This window comes from Pinus tabuliformis, chromosome X (genome assembly GCF_031772625.1).
Source record: "Pinus tabuliformis cultivar Carrire ecotype Pingquan chromosome X, CPIR1, whole genome shotgun sequence".
Lineage (NCBI taxonomy): Eukaryota > Viridiplantae > Streptophyta > Pinopsida > Pinales > Pinaceae > Pinus > Pinus tabuliformis.
In genome coordinates this window covers 118589739-118610667 of record NC_142308.1, presented here as the reverse complement: position 1 = coordinate 118610667, position 20929 = coordinate 118589739, and the positions used below count along the sequence as shown (strand labels likewise).

At 38.9% G+C, this 20929-nt stretch overlaps 2 protein-coding genes across 2 annotated transcripts; both read right to left on the bottom strand.

Moving 5' to 3' along the window:
- On the bottom strand, positions 1-3294 carry LOC149138715 (uncharacterized). The gene is made up of 2 exons (XM_089450472.1): positions 2130-3294; positions 1-1457 (listed from the first exon to the last, which is right to left on the bottom strand). Exons 1-2 carry the CDS (start codon positions 3292-3294, stop codon positions 1-3), a joined length of 2622 nt encoding a protein of 873 aa, XP_089306598.1.
- A 7056-nt stretch (positions 3295-10350) lies between these two features.
- Positions 10351-10983, bottom strand: LOC149138714 (uncharacterized). Its single transcript, XM_089450471.1, has one exon. The coding sequence runs from the start codon at positions 10981-10983 to the stop codon at positions 10351-10353; it is 633 nt and encodes a 210-aa protein (XP_089306597.1).
- Between the last annotated feature and the right edge of the window lie 9946 nt (positions 10984-20929).

Genomic DNA, 20929 nt, shown 5'->3' with positions numbered 1-20929 from the left:
TCATTCATCGTCACCCAAATCTTGCCTGGAGAGCTGGGTGCACTTTTCTTTTAATTCCGGGCAGGCTACATTCTGCCAACAGCTGTCCCATGTAGTATTTGGGTGCTCGATTCCATAGTTCGCCAGATGGTCCGCAACCATATTAGCTTTCCGTCGCACAGCCTGAAAAATCAGACCTTTCATCTCTCCCAACAATACTGCAATGTTCTCTGTAACCTTGGCAAGTCTCCAATGTTTAGTAACCTTACTTGCTTTAGCTCCCACGTAAAGCTTCCTTGCCGCTGTGATTGCTAGCTCTGAATCTCCCTCAACCACTGCTGCACCAACTTGTGCATTTCTGAGGATTCTGAGTCCTTGTTCCATGGCAGCAAACTCCATCTCGTTATTTGTTCCTTCCCCTAAGGCTCTACTATAGATGTGTTGAATCTCCCCTGCACTGTCCCTTATGATGCCCCCGATGCCTGCCAAACCTAGATTACCTTTGGATGCTCCGTCGAAATTCAGCTTGAGAAAGCCTGAAGGTGGACGCTTCCAGCCAATTGACGTGGTGTTCGGTTCCTGTTGGCAGTTCGTAGTGACCATGCTTCTGCCGACGTCCAATTTGAAAGCTTTTAAAATGTGTAAGTCTCTAACTGAAGCTTGGTTATCTGGTTCTGCTCTGCATCTTACCAGGATTAATTGTCTTACATTTTGGGTAATTGTATCTAGAGAATGATTTATGTCTCTATATTCATTCTGAAAAATTCTTCTATTCCGTTCCTTCCAGATGGTCCAGGTTATAAATCCTGGCAAGGTTTTCCATATGCTATTAATTCTTGTATTACTTGAATAACCGCTCTGCCAATTCATAATGGTGTCCTGGATAGAGTCCCTGGTTCTATCTGTCTTTTGCATAATGTTTTCCGCCCAGTTCCACAGGTGACAAGCCCAATCGCAAGTATTGAAGAGATGGTTCATCGTTTCTTCATCCAAATTGCACATGGGGCATCTAGATGGGCCATGAAACCCTTTCTTGTGGAGATTCTCCCAAGTGAGGGTTTTCCTTCGCATCAGGAGCCAGAGGAAGGTTTTAATCTTAGGCCAAAACAGAGAATCCCAAACCTTATTGCTCCATTGAACCACCTCCATTTGCTCTGGATTTTCGAGATGATCTCTGGCTTCCCTGAGCGTGAAGTTGCCACTCCCTTTCATGCCCCATCTTAGCTGGTCTTTTTCATCAGCTTTCCTTATCTTCCTTTTGTTTAGCTGGTTGAGCAGATCTCTTATTTTGTTATTTTCCTCAGTTGAACTTTCTGTGTCGTTGAACATCCAATCTCTCCATTCTTGGTCCCTACTACTATGATTCCAGTACTGATGGACAATGTTTCTTCCCCTTTCCTGACATTGTCTCTGAAGGGCTGCAAATTCTGGTTCTTCTAGCTTCGGGAATTGCTGCCAAGCATCTTCCCAAAATAAAGCTGTTTCCCCATTTCGAATTTCCCAAAAGCTGTGATCCTGCACAATGTCGCGATTTCTTCTTGCTAAATTCCAAATGGGAGATCCTTCAGGAACCTCCTGCAATCTGATTAGATCCTGAATGTCGCACTCTGGGGTATACTTTTCCTTCCAGTGTCTGGCCCACGGGAGATTGGGTTCCTTCAACCATCTCCACCAAAGCTTGGCTCCACAAGTCATGTTGATCGTAGAAGGGTCCACTAGATTTAAGCCTCCTAATTCTTTCGATTTGCAAAGTTTATTCCATGCTACAAGTGCCCATTTTTTTTTCTTTTCTGCATTGCCAGTCCAGACGAAAGATCTTTGGATTACTCTTATCTGCTGTAAGACTCCTTTTGGGGCAGGGATAATAGAGAGCAGGTACTATGGAATGGCTTGCAATACTGCTTTGGTAAGGACTAATCTCCCAGCGAAATTGAGGGCTCTGTGAGTCCAGTGCTGACATCTCTTCTCCATTTTAGCCAGAATTTTCTCCCAATGTTTCTTTTGCCAGGGTTTATCCGTAAGGGGAGCACCTAGATACTTTGAGGGGAGGCTACCTCTTCGGAAGCCTAGAATACTAGATAAATGTTTTTGAATGGCCAAATGCGTATTGAAAAAAAATATAGTAGATTTCGAAAGATTAATTTCCATACCTGAGGCCTTGCTGAAGAGATTTAGAATTTTTTTAAATCCCATGGCTTCTTTGACAGTCGGCGTCCCATGCAGCATTGTGTCATCCACAAATTGCTGGTGAGTTGTCGCTGGAATTGAAAGTAGGGGCTGTAATCCTTTGATTTTTCCTTCATCCTTTGCTTTGCGGATGAGTCTGCTCAGACCTTCCATTAGGATAACAAAAAGGAAAGGAGACAGAGGGTCTCCTTGTCTGATTCCACGGGAGGGAGAGAAAGGGTCGGAAGGGGAGTCGTTGACCAGGATAGAAAATTTAGTGGATTTAATTAGGGCCAGTATCCATTTAATCCAATGTTTATCAAAGCCAAAAGCGTTCAGTATGGCTTCAAGGTAGTTCCAGTTGACCTTATCATAGGCTTTAGATAGGTCTAGTTGCAACAACATTCCTGCTATTTTCCTGGTCTGAAGAGTGTGAACCATTTCCTGGGCTAGTAAAATATTGTCCAAAATTTGTCTTCCTTCAACATACCCCGACTGCTCTTCCGAGATAAGGCCAGGAAGAATGGGTTTCAATCTGTTGGCGATAACTTTAGATATGATTTTATATATCACATTGCATAAGGCTATAGGTCTAAATTTCTCTGGGGAGTTGGCCTCTTCTTTCGGAACTAGAGCGAGGAAGGTAGAATTTAGCGACTTAAGGATGGAGCTGGAGCACCTGGAATCTTCCACTACTTCCCATATTTCAGTCTTAACAAAACTCCAGCAGGATTTATAAAAGTTGATGGTGAAACCATCAGGCCCAGGTGCCTTGTCATTCGGCATGCTCCTAACAGCTTCTTCCACTTCATCCAATGAGATTTCCCTACTAAGAGCTAGGTTTTGCTCATTGGTGATAATTTTAGGAATGGCCTGAATTAGTTCCTCAATTGCTTCAGTTCTGTCTACTCCCGGCTCCTGAGCTATATGATTAAAGTGCTTTGTGAGCAGTGTTGCTATTTCTTGGTGACTTTGGAGAGTTTCCCCTTTTTCATTGTTGAGACATAGAATTTTATTGGCCCCTCTGTAATCCAGCGCTGACCTATGAAAAAACTTGGTGTTCTGTTCCCCTTCCTTTAGCCATTGTATCCGAGATTTTTGTTTCCACAAAGTCTCTTCCTGTTGACAGCGTAGTTGCCACTGTTGCATCAGGACTTTTTCCTATTCTGCTGAGTCCTGGTTGCTGTTCCCACTAGTCCAATCCTTGTGAATCTGTTCTAACTTTTCCTCTATTATGGTTTTCTCCTTGAATATGTTCCCAAACTCAGTTGCATTCCACTCTTTGATTTTGTTTTTGATGTTTCTTAATTTGCTTTGAAGTTTATACATTTTGGTTCCTCTGATGTCCATTGGTTCGTGCCACCATTTCTCCACCAGTTGAATAAAATTAGGGTGATTCAACCAAAATTTCTCAAATCTGAAAGGCTTGTTTCTGGGGGTTCCTTGGATGGTAGCTACTAGAGAGATTGGCCAATGATCCGATCCTCCACTTGGAAGAATGTCAGATTCCACTATTATTCTTTCAAGTAGTATGCGTTCAGAAATAAGAAATCTATCTAATCAAAAGGCTATCTGTTTTTCACCTCCTCTTCTATTATTCCATGTGAAAGTTCCACTTTTTGGCTGGATGTCCACCAGTTTGGCAGAACCAATGAAATCAGCGAAGAGTTTAGCATCCTTATTGAGTTTTCTAATCCCTCCTTTCTTTTCCAAAAGTGAGGTTATCATATTAAAATCTCCACCCATGATGATCTTCGTGCTGGGATATCTGAGCTTTAGATTTAAAAGAGAGCGGAGAAATGAGAATTTTTCTTCTAGCTTTTGAGGTCCATAAACATTTGTGCATAAGTAAGTTTCAGAGTTACCTATCATTTGAGTTTCCATGGCTATAAACGATCTTGTTGCTTCTGTTGAGAGGATATTTATCACACGGGAGTCCCATAGAGTTACTAAACCTCCCTCCCAACCTTGACTGGCGACTTCCATAAATTCTATGTGTTTACCAAGCCTTTTGCTGACATTCACCATGTTGTTGCTAGCACACTTGGTTTCCTGTATAAACATGACATCCAGTTTCTCTTTAGGAGTCTTTGTTTCGCTTGGCTATTAAGCCCTCTTGCATTCCACGATATAACTTTCATTTTTAACTAGACAGATTATTGGTAAGGAGGGAAAGCATCCAGAGCCTTCATCTTACCAGAGTTTAACATTAAAATACCCAGTTCCTGCAGTACTTCACTGTTTGTTCTGCGGCCTCTCTTCCTTCTCTGTTTCGAGCTGGTTGAAGTGCATAAAAGGCTCTTTGAATGGCTGCCTGTTCCTTTCGCTATGCCTAATTTCTTATTTTGCCTGTCCAGCTCTGCTTTCTGCCTTGCAATGAATAGTTCATTGATCTTTTTAATCTCCTCTTCCGAAATGTTTTCTATTCCTTGAGTTTTCCAGTTTTCTGCCATGACTGGTAAGTTCACCCCTTCCTGCTCTAAAACCTCATTTAGCTCCATCTCCTCACTTCCACCATCACTGGTTAGCATATCTGCATCTTCATCTAGCTCTTCTGTTGGCCCCTGCATCTGAACTACTGCATTGAGAGGATGTTCCTCCCCTTCTTTGGTTGTATGATCTGTCGTTTCTTTGTTCCCTTCATTAGTATTTGATTCCTTATTTTGTTCTTCTGAATCCGTATCTGTTTCTAAGATTTCAAAGGCATTGCTGGTATTGCCTTGTGCTGACCCTGTTCTGCTTGTTCTTTTTCTATTTTCCCTCTGTCTTGCTTTTGGTCTTATGAAGGCATCCCTGCTCTTTACTGCTTGCTCTTTCTTAGGCTCTTCCCCTGTTTTGTTTAATGGACATTCTCTTACTAAATGTCCATGTTCGTGACACTTTCTACAGCGGAAAGGGATTTGCTCATAGTCAATGGCTTGGAAATAGTCTTCATCCCTGTATTCCAACCACAATCCTTCGTGTAAAGCTCCTGAAACATCCATCTCCACACATATCCTCGCACAAGAAGTGTATCTTCTTTGCAGCGTGGCTTCCGAGGCTTTGATGAAAGTTCCTAGTTGATCCCCTATTTGCTTTAGAGCTGAAAAGCCCCAGTAGTCTATTGGAAGGGAGAAAAGACGGATCCACACTGGGACCTGTGTGAAAGTTTCTCTTTCTGGCACGAAGTTGGGTTTCCAGGGTCTCATGTAGAGACCAGCTGAAGCGAAGAAGTAGGGTCCCCCATCAAATACTCTATCCTTGTCCTCTAAATTCGTAAAAACAACAGTAAAAAAACCTTTCGCTCCTAGGTGTAGTTTAACATCACCTTTGGGTTTCCATTGCTGCTTGATCCACTGACATAGCGCTCTTTCTGTTGGCCACAGTCCCATGAACTTGCAGATCACTGCATGTTCGGACATATGTTCTCTGTAGGCTTGTATCTCCGGATCTGTGATCACTACTCTTAGGGCTTCTGCTTTTTTGGGTTTGCATGCTCCTCGTGCTACTCTATCATTGCTGGGGTTTGGTTCGATCCCCTTTTCCTCTTCTTCTTTTGATTGATTCCCTTCCTCTCGTTCCCCTTCCTCCTCTGCTTGTTTATCTTTGTGGGTTGTGTGTCTCTGCCCTGCGTTTTCCTTCTTCCCGCTGTTCTCCTTTCCAGTGCTCTCTTTTCCTTTCATTCTTGGGTTGCTGGTTTCCTCCCTGTTCTCCTTTTGTTTCTTCTCCTTGCCTGTACCGTTTTCTTGCTGAAGCTTTCCATACCCTATTATCTTCACTCCCTCCTGCGCTGCTTGTTTCTGCATGACTATTTGTCTGAAGGATGGGGTCCCAATGGACCCCCCGTTTACCATTTGTCGGGTCAATCCTTGTCCTCTTCTGTGCAGTTCCGCTATTCTGATCTTGTGCGCTTCCAGTTCCGATCCTGGTTCTGCAGGCTTGAAGAACTAAACCCTAAACTTCGAGCCAGCTCTGTGTCGCACCTCCCTCCTTGACATCAAACTTACTCATATCGCATTTTCATGATTTTAGGAGTTTGATCTTGAAACAAATGTAACTCTTTACTTTCAGATCTCCAAGTTTTTCAAGAGGAATATTTATCCTTATTCTACATGTAGTAATATATTAAATTTACCCATACTAGAGTTATTTAAGTAAAAACCCTCTTTAGGTTATTCAAGTAAAAACCCTCTTTAAGTTATTATAGTGAAAACCCTATTTTCTTTACCAAGAGGAAATATATAAATTAATCAATCTTTCACATGCATTGAAATATTTTCTTACCAAGAAAACTTATAAAATATTCAGACTTTAACTGCATGCAATAACATATTTTCTTTACCAAGAAAACATATAAAACAATCAATTTTTTACTGTAAAAGGCAACCACATGATATTTTCCAACGGTAAAACACAACTTATTATTCTCTATAAAGAATGCAGTTACTTATCTGATGGTGTAATATATTTGAATTATCTCTTGAAAATCGGAGAAAAACACCGTGCCATTCAATACTCATACGTTTCTTCAGCTCCGGCCGAGGAAGCTTGGGAACTGTAACAGTCAGCACCCCATCCTGATAGGCAGGAGAAAATGGCCTCCACGAATCCTATCCTCGCACCACATCCTGGACGGCTATGCACCCCGCCACCAGAACTCACTTCCCGTAGATGATTAGGCGAGTCATCGGTGAAGTGTTCAGTAGTTTAAGAAATGGTACAAAAGAAAGACGGCACAGTGGATGCACTCATGTTGAAGCCCCAAAATGGCGATGTTCGGCTCCATCGGTTGCAACGTCAAAACAATAGAAAGTGCCCCCAAGAAATCCAGACCATGATTTATAACCAACTCACTTCCCCGACTCCTCGCCCTCCATGACTTAGTACATGATTCATCGATTTCCACCCCGATCCTCTAACGTCATTCTGTTTTATGAAAATCAAGAATTAGTTTAATAACTAATTCGTAACTTTGATTTTACATCAAATTATTATGTTAGGGATATTACAAGAAGATAAGGTAAGTTAGTACGTGGATCGTGCAATAATCCACGTTGACTAAGAGACTTTTCTAAATATTAAATTTATTTATATATTTAAAAATAACTTAATTTTTTTTTTTTTTTTTTAACTGAAACGGGTGTAAGATTTTATTTATTTGAATAAGAGAGGTGGGGTCTTTGCCGAGGCAGCCCCGTTTACAAAGAAAGCAGCCAACATATTCTGCTTGTGAGTTACAGACTTTTCAGGGAATTTGGTAGAAGTTTTCGTCATTGATAAAAAGTTGTCCTTTCATGAGCGGGCATCCTTTGTTCGCCATTTGATCCGCTTCGCCATTCAGATTTCTAAGGATGTGATAGAATTTATAGGAGGTGAAATCTTGGAGGATTCTTTTCAGTCTTCCCAGAAGTTTATTGAGGCTTGCATTGTTGAAAAGATCTTCAGAATTTAATTTTTTGATAAGGATCTCTGAATCACCAAAGACTTGGAGGTCTTTAACTCCCTTTTCTCTTGCTATTAGACAAGCTTTGAGAAGTCCATAGATCTCTGCCTGATTGTTGGATTTCTGGCCTAGTCCCCAATAGAAGCTGTCTCTTGAGGTGCCATCTGAAGAGTAAATGACCCCTCCAGCACCAGCGTTCCCAGGATTTCCTTTGGAGGCTCCGTCAAAAAAGATGGTGGTGAGTTTTTTGGATTTCCACCAATTTATGAAACTTTCCTCTGTTTCTCTTATTCTCCACTTTGGATTAACTGTTTGAGGGGCGAGATGAAGCTTACGAGGAGAAGGCTCAAGCGAGCGAAGCCATCTCCTTTCTTCAGGAAGGAGCAGTGGATCTTCTTTATAAAACTGTTGTTGGGCTGCTTCCAAGAGAAATGCTTTAGCTTTGGCTGCAACTTGTAGAGGAGTGTATCTATTTCCATTGAAAATTTGATCATTACGAGCCAACCATATCTGCCAACAAATGAATTTTGGAATTGCTGTCCAAATTTTTTTCCAGAAGGATTTGGTGGGGATGCTGTGGGGGTAGATATTGTTCCAGGAGGCAAACAATTCAGCTACTGTATTCTGGGGGAAGGCTGGAATCTGCAGGTCCAAAAGAGTGTGCCCCCATGCTTCCTTGGCAAATTTGCACTCAAGGAATAAGTGCTGGGATGTTTCAGAGTAGCTTTTGCATAACTCGCACCTATGTGTTCTTGCAATATTCCTTTTCTCTAGATTGTCTCCAGTGAGTAGTTTGTTGTGCACCAACGTCTAGAAGAAGAAGTTCACTTTGGGAAGGGCTAGGTTGTCCCAAACTGACTTCTAGAAGGCCAGTGTGTGACTGTTGTTCCTTGAATTCTGGAGTGCTTTATATCCTACTGCTGTGGTATATGTTCCAGTCGTTCCCCAAGCCCAGCTGTCTCTTATATGGCGATGTTCAGGAGAGGATCCTTCCAGCAAATCGATAAGAAGATTTTTTTGTGGTATTAGCCAATCAGGGATACCATTGAGGTCCCAACCGGCCCATTCACCTCTGCTGTCCCAATTCAAAATATCATAGAGTCTGGTTTTGCCTGCGCGCAACAGCCACTCTCTGATATCAATTATATCTTCATTTTCTTCCAATGGGTCGTTCCCCATTATTCTATCATGCCACATATTGATTCGTTTGCCATTTCCAGGCACTCTGTACAGGTATTGATTAAAGAATTTGCTGCTTTTGCAACAAAGCTTCCATACCTGCGTGCTGTTGGCAGAGGAATCGAATTGCAAGCTTCTGTATGTAGAATTTCGGGCGTATTTGGACATCAACGTGATGTTGGTCTGATGATTGGGTTCATGGACCATTTTCCAGAGTAGTTTCCCACCCATAGCCAGATTTACAAGGGAGGGATCTCGGATTTGAAGGCCCCCCTCTGCTATCGTCCGTCTGACCAGTTCCCAGCTTACTAAGTGCATCTTGTTTTCATTCCCTCTCCTGCCTTACCATAAGAAATCCATTAACAGTTTTGAGATCTGCTCCGTGACATTCCTGGGGGCCAGCAAGAAGGTGGCTTGATAGATTGGGAGCGCAGATAGCTGTGTCTTAATTAGAATAGTTTTTCCTCCTTTGGTTAGCCAATAGCCTCCCATCGCTTCTATCTTTGATTTAATTTTACATATTATTTCTGTCCAGATCATTCTCGTGTTAGCACCATTGGTAATTGGAAGACTGAGATATTTAATTCGATCCCAATTGGCATGACCTCTAAATCCTAGGACTGCCACGATGTTGTTGATCTCTTGTTGACCTATGTTCCAACTATAAATTTCGCTCTTTCTCTTGTTGATGAGAGCACCTGTGACCCTGCAATAGCTTTTCAAGACTGAATCGAAACCTTTGTCGATTCTGGGGGATGCACCTCCGAGGAGAAGTGAGTCATCAGCAAAGAGAGCATGGTTCAGGGGTACTGCATCTGAGGAGGATTTGAGACCAGGGAGAGTGCCAAGAATTCTTTTAGCTGTGAGTTTTCTACTGAGGGTATCTGCCATTAAAATGTACAGGAAAGGGGAGAGGGGGCATCCCTGCCTGATGCCTCTCCGGGCTTGGAAGAAATTGGAGGGGCGGCCATTGACCAGGGGGGCGATCCAAGGGTTATTTATGCAAGCATTAATAAGCTAAACAAAATGAGGCGAGAAACCAAAGGTGAGGAGTACCTTAATGAGAAAAGAGTGATTGACTCTATCAAACACATTTGCCATGTCTAATTTAATCAACATACCTTTCTCATTTCGCTTCATGCTGGTGTGGATTGTCTCCTGGACTTGGATGACATTGTCGAGAATGTGTCTGCCCTCCACGAAGCTGCCTTGAGGACTAGAGATCAGCTTCTTGAGCAAGGGCTTGATCCTGCTTGCTAACAATTTTGCCAGAATTTTATAGGATGCATTACAAAGAGATATGGGTCTGAATCTGGAGAATGTTTCTGGATTAGATTCTTTGGGGATTAATGCTAGATACGTAGAGTTGGTTCCTCCACCGATCTTAGCTTTTCTCATGAACCCCTTTATCATTTTTTGGAGATCTCTTTTGATGATGTTCCAGCAGACTTTATAGAAGTGTATCGTAAATCCGTCTGGGCCCGGCGCCTTATCTGATTCCATGGACCATATAATTTTTATAATTTCCTCCTCTGTTACTTCTCTGGTGAGGGCAGTGTTTTCTTCTGGACTGATTAGATGAGGGATATTGGAGAGGAATTCTGCTATTTCCCCTCGGAAGCCTGTGCTCCATCACTAAAAAGATTTTTAAAATGGCTGTCTACAGCAGCTTTGACTTGGGTAAAGCCTTTGCTGACATGGCCCTCTGTTGTCCTTATTTCATAGATGTGATTCCTGTTCAGCCGGGCTCTATATTGTCTGTGGAAGAAGGAGGTGTTCCGATCGCCTGCCTTTAACCACAAACTCCTGGATTTGATTCGCCAGTATTCTTCTTCTTTTCTGAATGATCGATATGTAGCAGCTTGAGCCTTAATTTCTTGTTCCAGGAGTTCAGTTGTGATCTCTTTGCTCTCCAATTCCGTTTGTAAAGTCTCCAATGTGTATACTGCCTCTTTCCTTATGCTGGTTGGAGTAGGGACTGGTTTCCTTATCCACTCCTTCAACGCTTGTTTTGTGGCTTTCAGTTTTTGTTCCCAAACAAAGCTTGGGGACCCTGAGAATGACTTGGCCCAGGCTTCTTTAACAGTTTCAAAAAAACCTTCTCTCTCAATCCATAAAGGGCTGAAGCGGAATGGTAGAGGACCTAGATCTTCTTCGTCTTCAAGGAGCAGCTGGATCGGCTTGTGGTCAGAAGCTAACTTGGGTAAAATTTTTGTTTTGATTATCTTTTTATCCATAATCAGGGAACCTTGTACCAAAAATCGATCCAATCGAGCAGAGATATGCTCTGGCCCAGATCTGTTGTTGGACTAGGTATATAGGCCGCGAATGGGCTTGAAGTCTAATAGGTCCCATTGTTGCGCTAGCTCTTCCACAAAGGCCAGCATAGGGTCTCTGTTGTTGGAGCCGCCCCTTTTCTCTTTTGATTTCAATACTATATTGAGGTCACCTGCTAGAATTATGTTGCTTGGGGTATGCTGGTCTAAAAATGCTGAGAGAGAGGTCCAACATTCTCTTTTTTCAGAATAAGTAACAGGAACATAAAGATTAAATAGAGAGAAAGACAGCTTACTTGCACATTGTGTAAGCTCCGTGAATATCCAGTGCTGAGTTTCATGAGATTTTTTGAGTAAAAAAGAGTCTTCTGACCAAAGGGTTGCCAGCCCTCCGGAGGAGCCCCTTGAACTTACTGCTTTGCCTGCACTTTTCTTCCACTTTGACTTGCTGATGTCTAGAAGCGCTCGGGCTTCTATCTTCGTCTCTTGGAGCATGAGGATATCTGTAGATTCTATTTTCAGGAGATCCATGACTGCTTCAGCTTTGGAGGCGTTCCCCAATCCTCTACAGTTCCAAGAGGCGAGCTTCATGATTTACTTGAGAGGGGGAGTAGGGCCTCCCTTTGAAGGCCTTGGTCTTGTGTTTCTTCCAATGGACATTTCTATGGTGGACTGGCTGCCTTGGACTTTGAGTCTCTCAGCTTCCTCTTCCCTTATTTCTTTGCGGGATTTCCTTCCTGCTCTTCTAGAGGGGCGTTCAAAGACTTCATCCTCTGAAGAACCCGCACTATCTACTGGTTTTTTCCTTGTTACTTCTGCATAAGATGGGTTAGAGGGGCTACCTTGCAAGGCCTCAGCCTGTGTAGCTTCTCCCCCTTCTTGGTTTAATGGTGGGTCTTCTGTATTTGCCTTTTTTTCTGTGTCGTACCTGCTGGGACGGTCTGATCTTTTTCAATGTCGTTCAGGGTTGCATCCATTTCTTGATTGTCGGTCTGGTCTTTTTCAATGTCATTTGGGGTTGCATCCATTTCTTGGTTGTTCTTGGAGCTGCCTGGAACTCCGGAGATATGCCCTTTTCCGTTTCCTTTTTTTTGATGAGCAGTCTTTCGAACTACCGTCCATTGGTCCTCATTTGTTTTGTCTGTTTGGTCTTCTGCTTTTTTCTTGCAATGTTTCGCAAAATGGCCGTGCTCGTGGTAGTGTCTGCATTTGAAAGGGAGCTGTTCATAATCCAGTTCCTGGATGTGAGTCCACCCAGCAACAGAGAGCTTTATTGCTTCAGGCAAACCCTCTTCTAGATCAACCTCTACACAGATTCGGGCGCATGTGTACTGGTCTTTCCTTGCTGCCTGGTCTATGTATTTTCCGAGCGCATTACCAATGATCTGGAAGGTTTTTTGATTCCAACAGTGCAGGGGCAGATGGGGGAGTCACACCCACACCGGGACAGCGGAGGGGACATCCTGAGAGGGGTCAAAGTCAGGAGACCATTTGTTTAGATACAGGCCTTGTGGTCCCATGAAGTAAGGGCCATTTCTGAAGATGAGACTTCTATCTTCTGGGTTCTCAAAGACAAATACGAAGAACCCTTTGCCCACAAAATAGCTCTTGACTCCGTCTTTAATCAGTGGAGACCAGTTTCTTTGGGTCCAGTTCTCGACCGATTTTGGAGAAGGCCAGAGGCCCGTAAACTGGCCTATTAATCCTCTTTCCGCGAGGTTCAGTGCTGCCTTGCATGTTTCTTCTTCAGGAAGGGCAACCGTAGGAATTGATCCAAGTTTCTTGACGAACTTCTGTTGGCTTGCCGTGGGAGGGCGTTTCAAGCTTGCAGCTATCAATGCTTTGAATGCAGAAATCTCCGGAGGTGGGTTGAGAGGAGGGGCAGAGCCCCCGCTGGATTCCATGGGATCCTCTACATCCGCGGGGCCGCGCTGGCTTGCTCCCAGCAGCCCAGGCTTTCCAATCTTTCAAGCCGACGGATTTTACCAAAATTCCAGTTGCAATGTCCTCTGTTTCAGCGTGAAGGCCGGTACAGGGTATCAGATGCAAGCTCCTCTCTTGCAGCGAGGAAGGCCGAGGCTGGCCTGCGGCCAGAGGCGCAGTGCAGTCGGCGGCTAGGTCTTCAGCAGCGAACGACGGCTTTCTTATCATTACTTAACTTAAAAAATTTATTAACTCAAATGATTTCTCCCCTATTTAAATTCTGAAAACATGTTGCCTCTTACACTATCCTGACGCTATAACCAAATGAATTGAGGGCATTATCATATGTGGAAGTAATTATGTATATTCATAAATATTTCGTTTTGAGTTTAAATTAGTTGTTTTATGTTAAAAATTTAATTTTATATGATGTTGATTATGGTAATTTGATTATTAAGTCTTAACAGAATAAGATGTGATTTGATTTTTTTTATATTTATAATGTTTGAAAAATACTTGATGTGTTTTTATATTATCTTGTTTTTTATTTATATTAGAATTTATATTGTTTGAGATGGAAATCAAATTTTGAAAAGTTGAAAATGATAAATGATTTTTACTTATTTATTATTTAGATTTAATAAGTGTATAATAATCTAAAATTAATTTTTAATGTCTTATTACTTCCACACAAGGTAAATGGGAATGTTTTTGTTGTTGTTTTGTTGTTGTTTTGTTTTGTTTTTTTTTTAAATGATATTAAAAAAAGGGAAATGTGTTGTAATTATTATTTTATTATATAGTTATATATGTCAATCTTATTTAGTATTTTACTAAATAAAAAATCGAGGTCATATGCTTGAAATATTGTCAATTTGTTCCAAGAAACAACATAGTTAACTCACCTACATCTTTTTCTTTAAATTTTCCTCAATTACCTATTTTATCTTTCTTCATTTTTTATCCATTCCATTTATCATTATTATTTTATTATCCATTTTCCCATCCATTTTTAGAATTTCGGCTATGTGTTTATTTCTATGAGCACTTACTCTTTCTTCTTTCTACTTAGTCATGTAACTATTTTTACTTAGTTTTTTTGTGATTTATATGGGTTGTGGGTTCCAATTTCATCCATTTGTTCCCATCACACCTTATATTCCAAAATATTTAAGTACTTGGCCATTCTTCATCCACATAGGGTTGTGGGTTCTTCTTTCACCCATTTGTCATAGTTCATAACTCAAAATATTCAAGTAATTAGTTATTCTTCATCCATGACTAAGCTCTTCACCCATCCTGCATCCCTCATTTTACACTCCACAACTCTCAAAATGTACCTCTATATATCATGATGGTGTGAGAGATCTTTCTTGTTCACCTTCCTACATTTCCTCATATTGTAACATCGTTTTACCTTAGCTCGTGGAAAATTCACAATATTACTTTTATAATTTTTCTTAGTTATTTGCCCTTAGTCATTTTCCTTACTTTTTACTTCTTAATCTTACTTTTATGTATCCACATTAACCTCCTCATACACATTCTTGGATTATTTTCATCCAATCTCATATCGTAAGATTCCCCACTTTTGGGTGGCGCGCCTTTTCAATAACAAGTGGCAATATCTCTGAGTGGCAATGTGAAGGCATTGGTTAGGCATAGATGATTGGGCATTGAATTTATCCACATTATCCTCCTAATATATATTATTTATCTAAATTTAGATTATTTTCATGCATTCTCATATCCTAAAATTCCCCCCCTTTTTTGTGGCGCACTTCATTATCCTCCTCATTTGCATTATTCTCCAAATTTAGATTATTTTCATGCATTCTCATATCCTTAGGGTTCACCCCTACTATACATTTATTAACTATGGATATTTGTGCCCAAAAAGTATGTAATGTAATGCCCTATAAGCATTTTGATTTAGCCAAAATAAAATACAAATAAAAATAAACTAAAATAACAATAAAAGAACAATTATAAGTATCAATAAAGCATTTTGACAGGGTCAAATTAATAGAATTAAAAACATAAACAACAATAAAATAAAATAAAATTAAAAAAAACATAAAATTAATAATTATATTTATAATTATAATTAATAAAATATTTATAAAATATTCAAACTATGTAATGAGTTACAGGGCATTTGATATTGATAACCCATGATATCATAATAAAGTTTATTTACAAATTAAAAATATCTATAATAAAAAGTTGTTGTATCTCCACAATCTAGATCAATTTTAAATTTGAATATTAAAAAGAGTTTCTTTGTTTAGAAATTTGATTTTTTGGGTGATTGGTAAATCCATAAATCTAGAATATTTTTTGTTCTTTATTTTTTATTTTTTAATTTTAACTTTATTCAAAATATTTTAATAAATAATTATAATTATTAATTTTTTTAAGTTTATTTTTATATAATTACAAGATAAGACAATATACAATATCTTCTATAATAGGCTGCAGCATGTCTTTCAAAACAATAATTAAATATATTTAAATTAATATGAATTCATTTTATAATTTATAATAATTTAAAATAAATTTATATTTTAATTATTTTTTATAACTTAATTTTAAATATTATAAAATAATAATTATTTAACTATTGAAATTATATGATTAGAATAATATTATATTTCATAATTACCAAATTCGATCCAATTGAGCCCAGTGAAGTTCGGGGGCCAATTCAGTTTGCCCCATGTTCATCGTGCAATATATTCGTTTAATGGTATGATTCATATAATATTATCCATTATCCTCTACATCCTTGTCCATATTTGCTATCCTAGTGGTTATTCCGACAGCTCAAGCTACGTCCCGAATTCGAATGCTCCGGCCATAGTTTTTAATTATCCTCCCAATCTTGATTTTTCAATTAATCCTCGAGTTAATCCAAATCCGAATTAGTGGATAGAGTTCGGAATATTTTCTATCAGATAGAGTTAGTTCTTTACTCATCTTAATTGGTATATAATTGGTAATTAACCAGGAAGTAACTTTACTTTTTAATTATCTTCTCAATCTTGATTTTTCAATTAATCCTCAAGTTAATCCAAATTAGTGGATAGAGTTTGGAATATTTTCTCTGAGATAGAGTTAGTTCTTTACTCATCTTAAGTGGTATATAATTGATAATTAACAAGGAAGTAACTTTACTCATTCTAATGAGTTCGTTCTTTATTCATTTTAGTATATAATTAGTAATTAAGGAAGTAACTTTACTCATTCTAATTGGTATATAATTGGTAATTAACTAGGAATGAATGAAAATACTATGAATATAAAAAGACCATGTTTGACTTTATGGAATGGAAATAAGCTCAAGAAGGTTTTCTAGAGATTAATCCCATAATGAGTAAAATCAAACTATTTTATTCTTTAATTCATTTTTTTTTTTTTTTTTTATATGTTTTTCTTATAACATCACATTCCTACCATTGAGCGTCTAAGAGAAATCATAAGTGTTTGCCATGATGGATATAAACCTAATAGAGGTTATTAACCATGTCCAAAATATCACTTTATTTATCTTAGTTTCACATACTATATAAACCATATTCTTTCATTTCTTCAACTACTAAAAATACATACAAATGTTCAAACATACAACATCATACAAAGAAGCAACAATAAATTAATAAATCGATACAAAATTGAGCAGTGACAATCATAGAGCATATTTACTACAGTCCCGTCTCCTTTCACATGATTTAAGCCTCAACTTTTCTCTATCTTGGAAAAAAACTTACAAAATACAGCTAAACTCGACAATATTTTGAAACCAGTGAATAAAATTATCCATCAAAATCCAAATTATACCATCCTAACGCCTTGTAGAGAGGAAAATATCTGTTAATCTCCTAAGGAAGTAACTGCACAAAGTTGCCAAGAAGGAAAAAGAACTAGAAGGAGATTGAATATACACAATTATAATTAAAAGTTGGCATTGCGGCACATATCAATATAGAGAGATATTGTTGAAAATGCAGCAAGAAATTCCTAATTTGATTTTCCCTTGATTAAATTAGGAGAAATTCAAATTTCAATTTCAACAGAATACTTGGAGGTAGTTGACTGAAGTGAAATGGCTCTTGTCACTCAGCTAACTCAGTAAATTCGATTTGGAGACACTTGAGTTCAATTCTACATGATTGATTGCTATTTTGTAGCAATATATTTCAGTGAATTTGAGTTATTGTTAGTGTAACTAGTTCTCACTATCGGTAGAACTAGTTGAGGTTCAGTCAAGGGTGTGAAACTTTTTTCACACTGAGTGACCATCTAGTTAACTGATCAATTAACCCAAAATAATTGTTACATGTGGAGAATTTGAGATACCCAGTTGATATTGGAGTTCAAAGGCAATGTACTATCAGTTGTAAACTATTCCAAGTTGTACAGGTCATGCATGCAGTCAAACAAGGACCTATAGGAATTGCACAATCCAAATTGAGGAATTTCCTAATTAATAGGGGGCTAATTCCTTGAGGAACAACGTAAGGAAATAGGGGCTTTGAGGCTCAAATTGTTTGCTAAGTATTGGCCAAGGTTAGTCAATTAGGCAAAGGATAGAAGATACAGGTGTAGGTTGAGCTTAAGCTTGAGCAAAGCATATTGTATTCATCCAGATTCTTTGATAAATGAAATATAGATAGTAAGGGGTTTTGAGCAGTTTCTTTCCCTTAGATAAATATTTGTGTATGTGTGTTAAATCTTGATGCATGTTAATGATTTGTGTTCTCGATCATGAATTTACTTCCGCAGATCAGTAGAGTAGCTTCTAGTCTTGTGATTTAGAAATTTTCATGAGTAGTTTCTAATCTACACATTAATTTCTACATGGTATCAAAGCTAGATTCACAGTAGAGAAGAAATTTCAAAGCTGTCATTGTCGGAGGTTCAAATATGAATATCAGTGCTACAGGTTTTCTCCGGGACTGAGAAGATGGCTTTCAATGGACTCATGCTTGAGTATGCTTTGGAAGGAACCACAAATTTTGTGGTGTAGAAGATTCGTATGGAGGCAGTATTAGATGATAATTGGTTGCTAAAATACATCAAGATAGATGTAGCAAAATCCCTAGCATCTGATGTCGAGGATCTTTCTCATTGGAAGAAGAATGTGGCTAAAGCAAGGAGGATCATATTGGAGGGAGTTCGAGACCATATTGTCTCAAATATCCAGGGGAAAGAGACGATGTTACCGATGTGGAAAACACTGACCGAGTTGTTTGAGAACAATATTGACCACAGGAAGATGGCACTCAAGGACAAGCTACAAAGTATTAAGATGCAAAAGAATGAAACAATTCTGCAGTACCTGAGCATGTTTACATAGTGTCGCGATGAACTTTGCGGGGTCAATATTACTGTCGCTGAAGAAGATCTGGTAGCTTTAGACCTCTTGGGGCTTCCCAAGAGTTGGAATAGTTATCAAGATTCGGTAAATGGTAGATATAAACTACCAATATGGGAGTGGTTATGGTCCAATCTAGTGCAGGAAGAAATAAGGCAGAGCAACAGAGACGGGACTGCATCCAAGGGTGAGGATGAAGAAAAATGTGCCTTGGCTGGAAAGGCAAAGAAAGGGAAAGGGAAGAAATCTCAATCCAAAGCAGATTTGAGTCAAGGGGGAAAGAAGAAAAACTTGTGCGAAATCAAGTGCTTTCACTGTCATGAAGTGGGACACTATGCCATGAAATTTCCACACAATAAGGCAAGCAAGAATACCACAGGAGGATCAGCGGGTGAAGCCTTGGCTTCACAATTCGGACTTGATTTTACCCTTATTGCATGCTTGGAAAGCATAGCGATGGGTAGTGTTTGGTATCTCGACAGCGGTGCCTCATTCCACATGATGGGAAACAAATAATTTCTTAGTGACTTAGAGGAGAAGGATCTCCAGATGCACATCAAGATGGGAGATGATGGAAAGTATAATGCAACCGACATTGGTACCATTACTTTTCAGAGGGAGTCTGGCTCCCCTCTCAGGCTCAAGGATGTGATGTATGTACTAGGTCTAAAGAAGAATCTAGTTTATGTCACAGTGTTGGAAGACTGTGGCTACGATGTGATATTCAACAAAGGGAAGGATTTATGAGACACATCGCCATGGTATAAGTAAAGCAGATTAGGATTCGAGTGAAGAACCTCTACAAATTAGATGTGGAAGACTGTGTATCATTGAGCACAAAAGCAGAGAAGGTGCAAAGTCGAGATGTCGATGAATTATGGCATAGAAGACTTGGCCATTTGCATCATGGCACTTTGAAGATCATGCAATAAAATTTCTACATGCCTCCCCAATGGAGCACTAGATCAGCGGGATACATGAAAAGGGTGTACATTAGGGAAGTACACAAAATCTACCTTTAATGATTGGGATAATAGGACGCATGCAATACTTGAAAGGATCCACTCTGATGTATGTGGACCTTTATTGACAGCCTCCACTGCCAAGCACAAGTATTATGTTATATTTGTGGATGATTTCTCACAGAAGTGCTGGATCTACTTCATGCAGAAGAAAGACTAGACATTCTCCAAATTTGTTGAGTTTAAAGCACTTGTTGAGAAAGAGTCTGGCAGGAAAGTGAAGGCTCTCAAGAGCGATAATGGTGGTGAGTACGCGTCAAATGAGTTTAAATGCAAAGGAAGGCATTCGATGGGAGTTGACCGTGACAATTTTTTTTTTGGTTGTATATCCAACCATTGTTGCCTTTTTTATTACATTGTTCACTTTTTGATCACTTGTATAACATTTTTTTCACCCAGGACGACTTGAACTCGGGACTCGAGGGACCAACATCCTCGCTCACTGACAATCACCAACTGGGATTCCTCACTAGGCTACACTGTCTGTGATGCTATAACTAAATGAAATGAGGACATTATCATATGTGGAAGTAATTATGTATATTCATAATTCATCAGAGTCATATTTCGTTTTGAGTTTAAATTAGTTGTTTTATATTAAAAAAATCATTTTATATGATGTTGATTATGGTAATTTATAAACAAAAATGGATTACTAAGTCTTAAAAGAATAAGACGTGATTTGAATTTTTTTTTTAATTTATTTTTATGTTTGATAATATTAGGAAAAGTGTTTGATAATAGTTATAATTTTGGCTGATCTATTTTTATATCACACAAGCGATTTTTATTTATATTAGAATTTATATTGTTATAGATGGAAATCAAATTTTGAAAGCTTGAAAATTACAAATGACCTTTACTTATTTATTATCGAGACCCAACAAGTGCTTAATAATCCAAAGTCAATTTCAATGTCCCATTGCTTCCACACAAGGTAAATGGGAATGGTTTCTCCTTTTAAAATGATATTAAAAAAGAAGGAAATGTGTTGTAATCATTCTCTCATTGGATAGCCATATATGTCAACCTCATCTAGTGTTTTACTAAATAAAAAATAGAAGTCATATGCTTGAGATATTGTCAATTTTTTCCAAGAAACCACATAGTTAACTCACTCACATCCTCTTCTTTAAATTTTCCCTAATTACCCAGTTTATCTTTTTTCTTCATTTTTTATCAGTTTTCCATTTATCATTATTATTTCATTATCCATTTTCCCATCCATTTTTAGAATTTCGAGTACGTGATTATTTCTATGAACATTTACTCTTTCTTCTTTCTACTTAGTCATTTAACTATTTTTACTTAGTTTTTTTTGTGATTTATGTGGGTTGTGGGTTTCCATTTCATCCATTTGTTCCCATCATACCTTATATTCCAAAATATTCAAGTACTTAGCCATTCTTCATCCACATAGGGTTGTGGATTCTTCTTTCACCCATTTGTCATACTTCATAACTCAAAATATTCAAGTAATTAGTTATTCTTCATCCATGACTAAGCTCTTCACCCATCATGCATCCCTTATTTTACACTCCACAACTCCCAAAATGTACCTACGTATCATGATGGTATGGGAGAT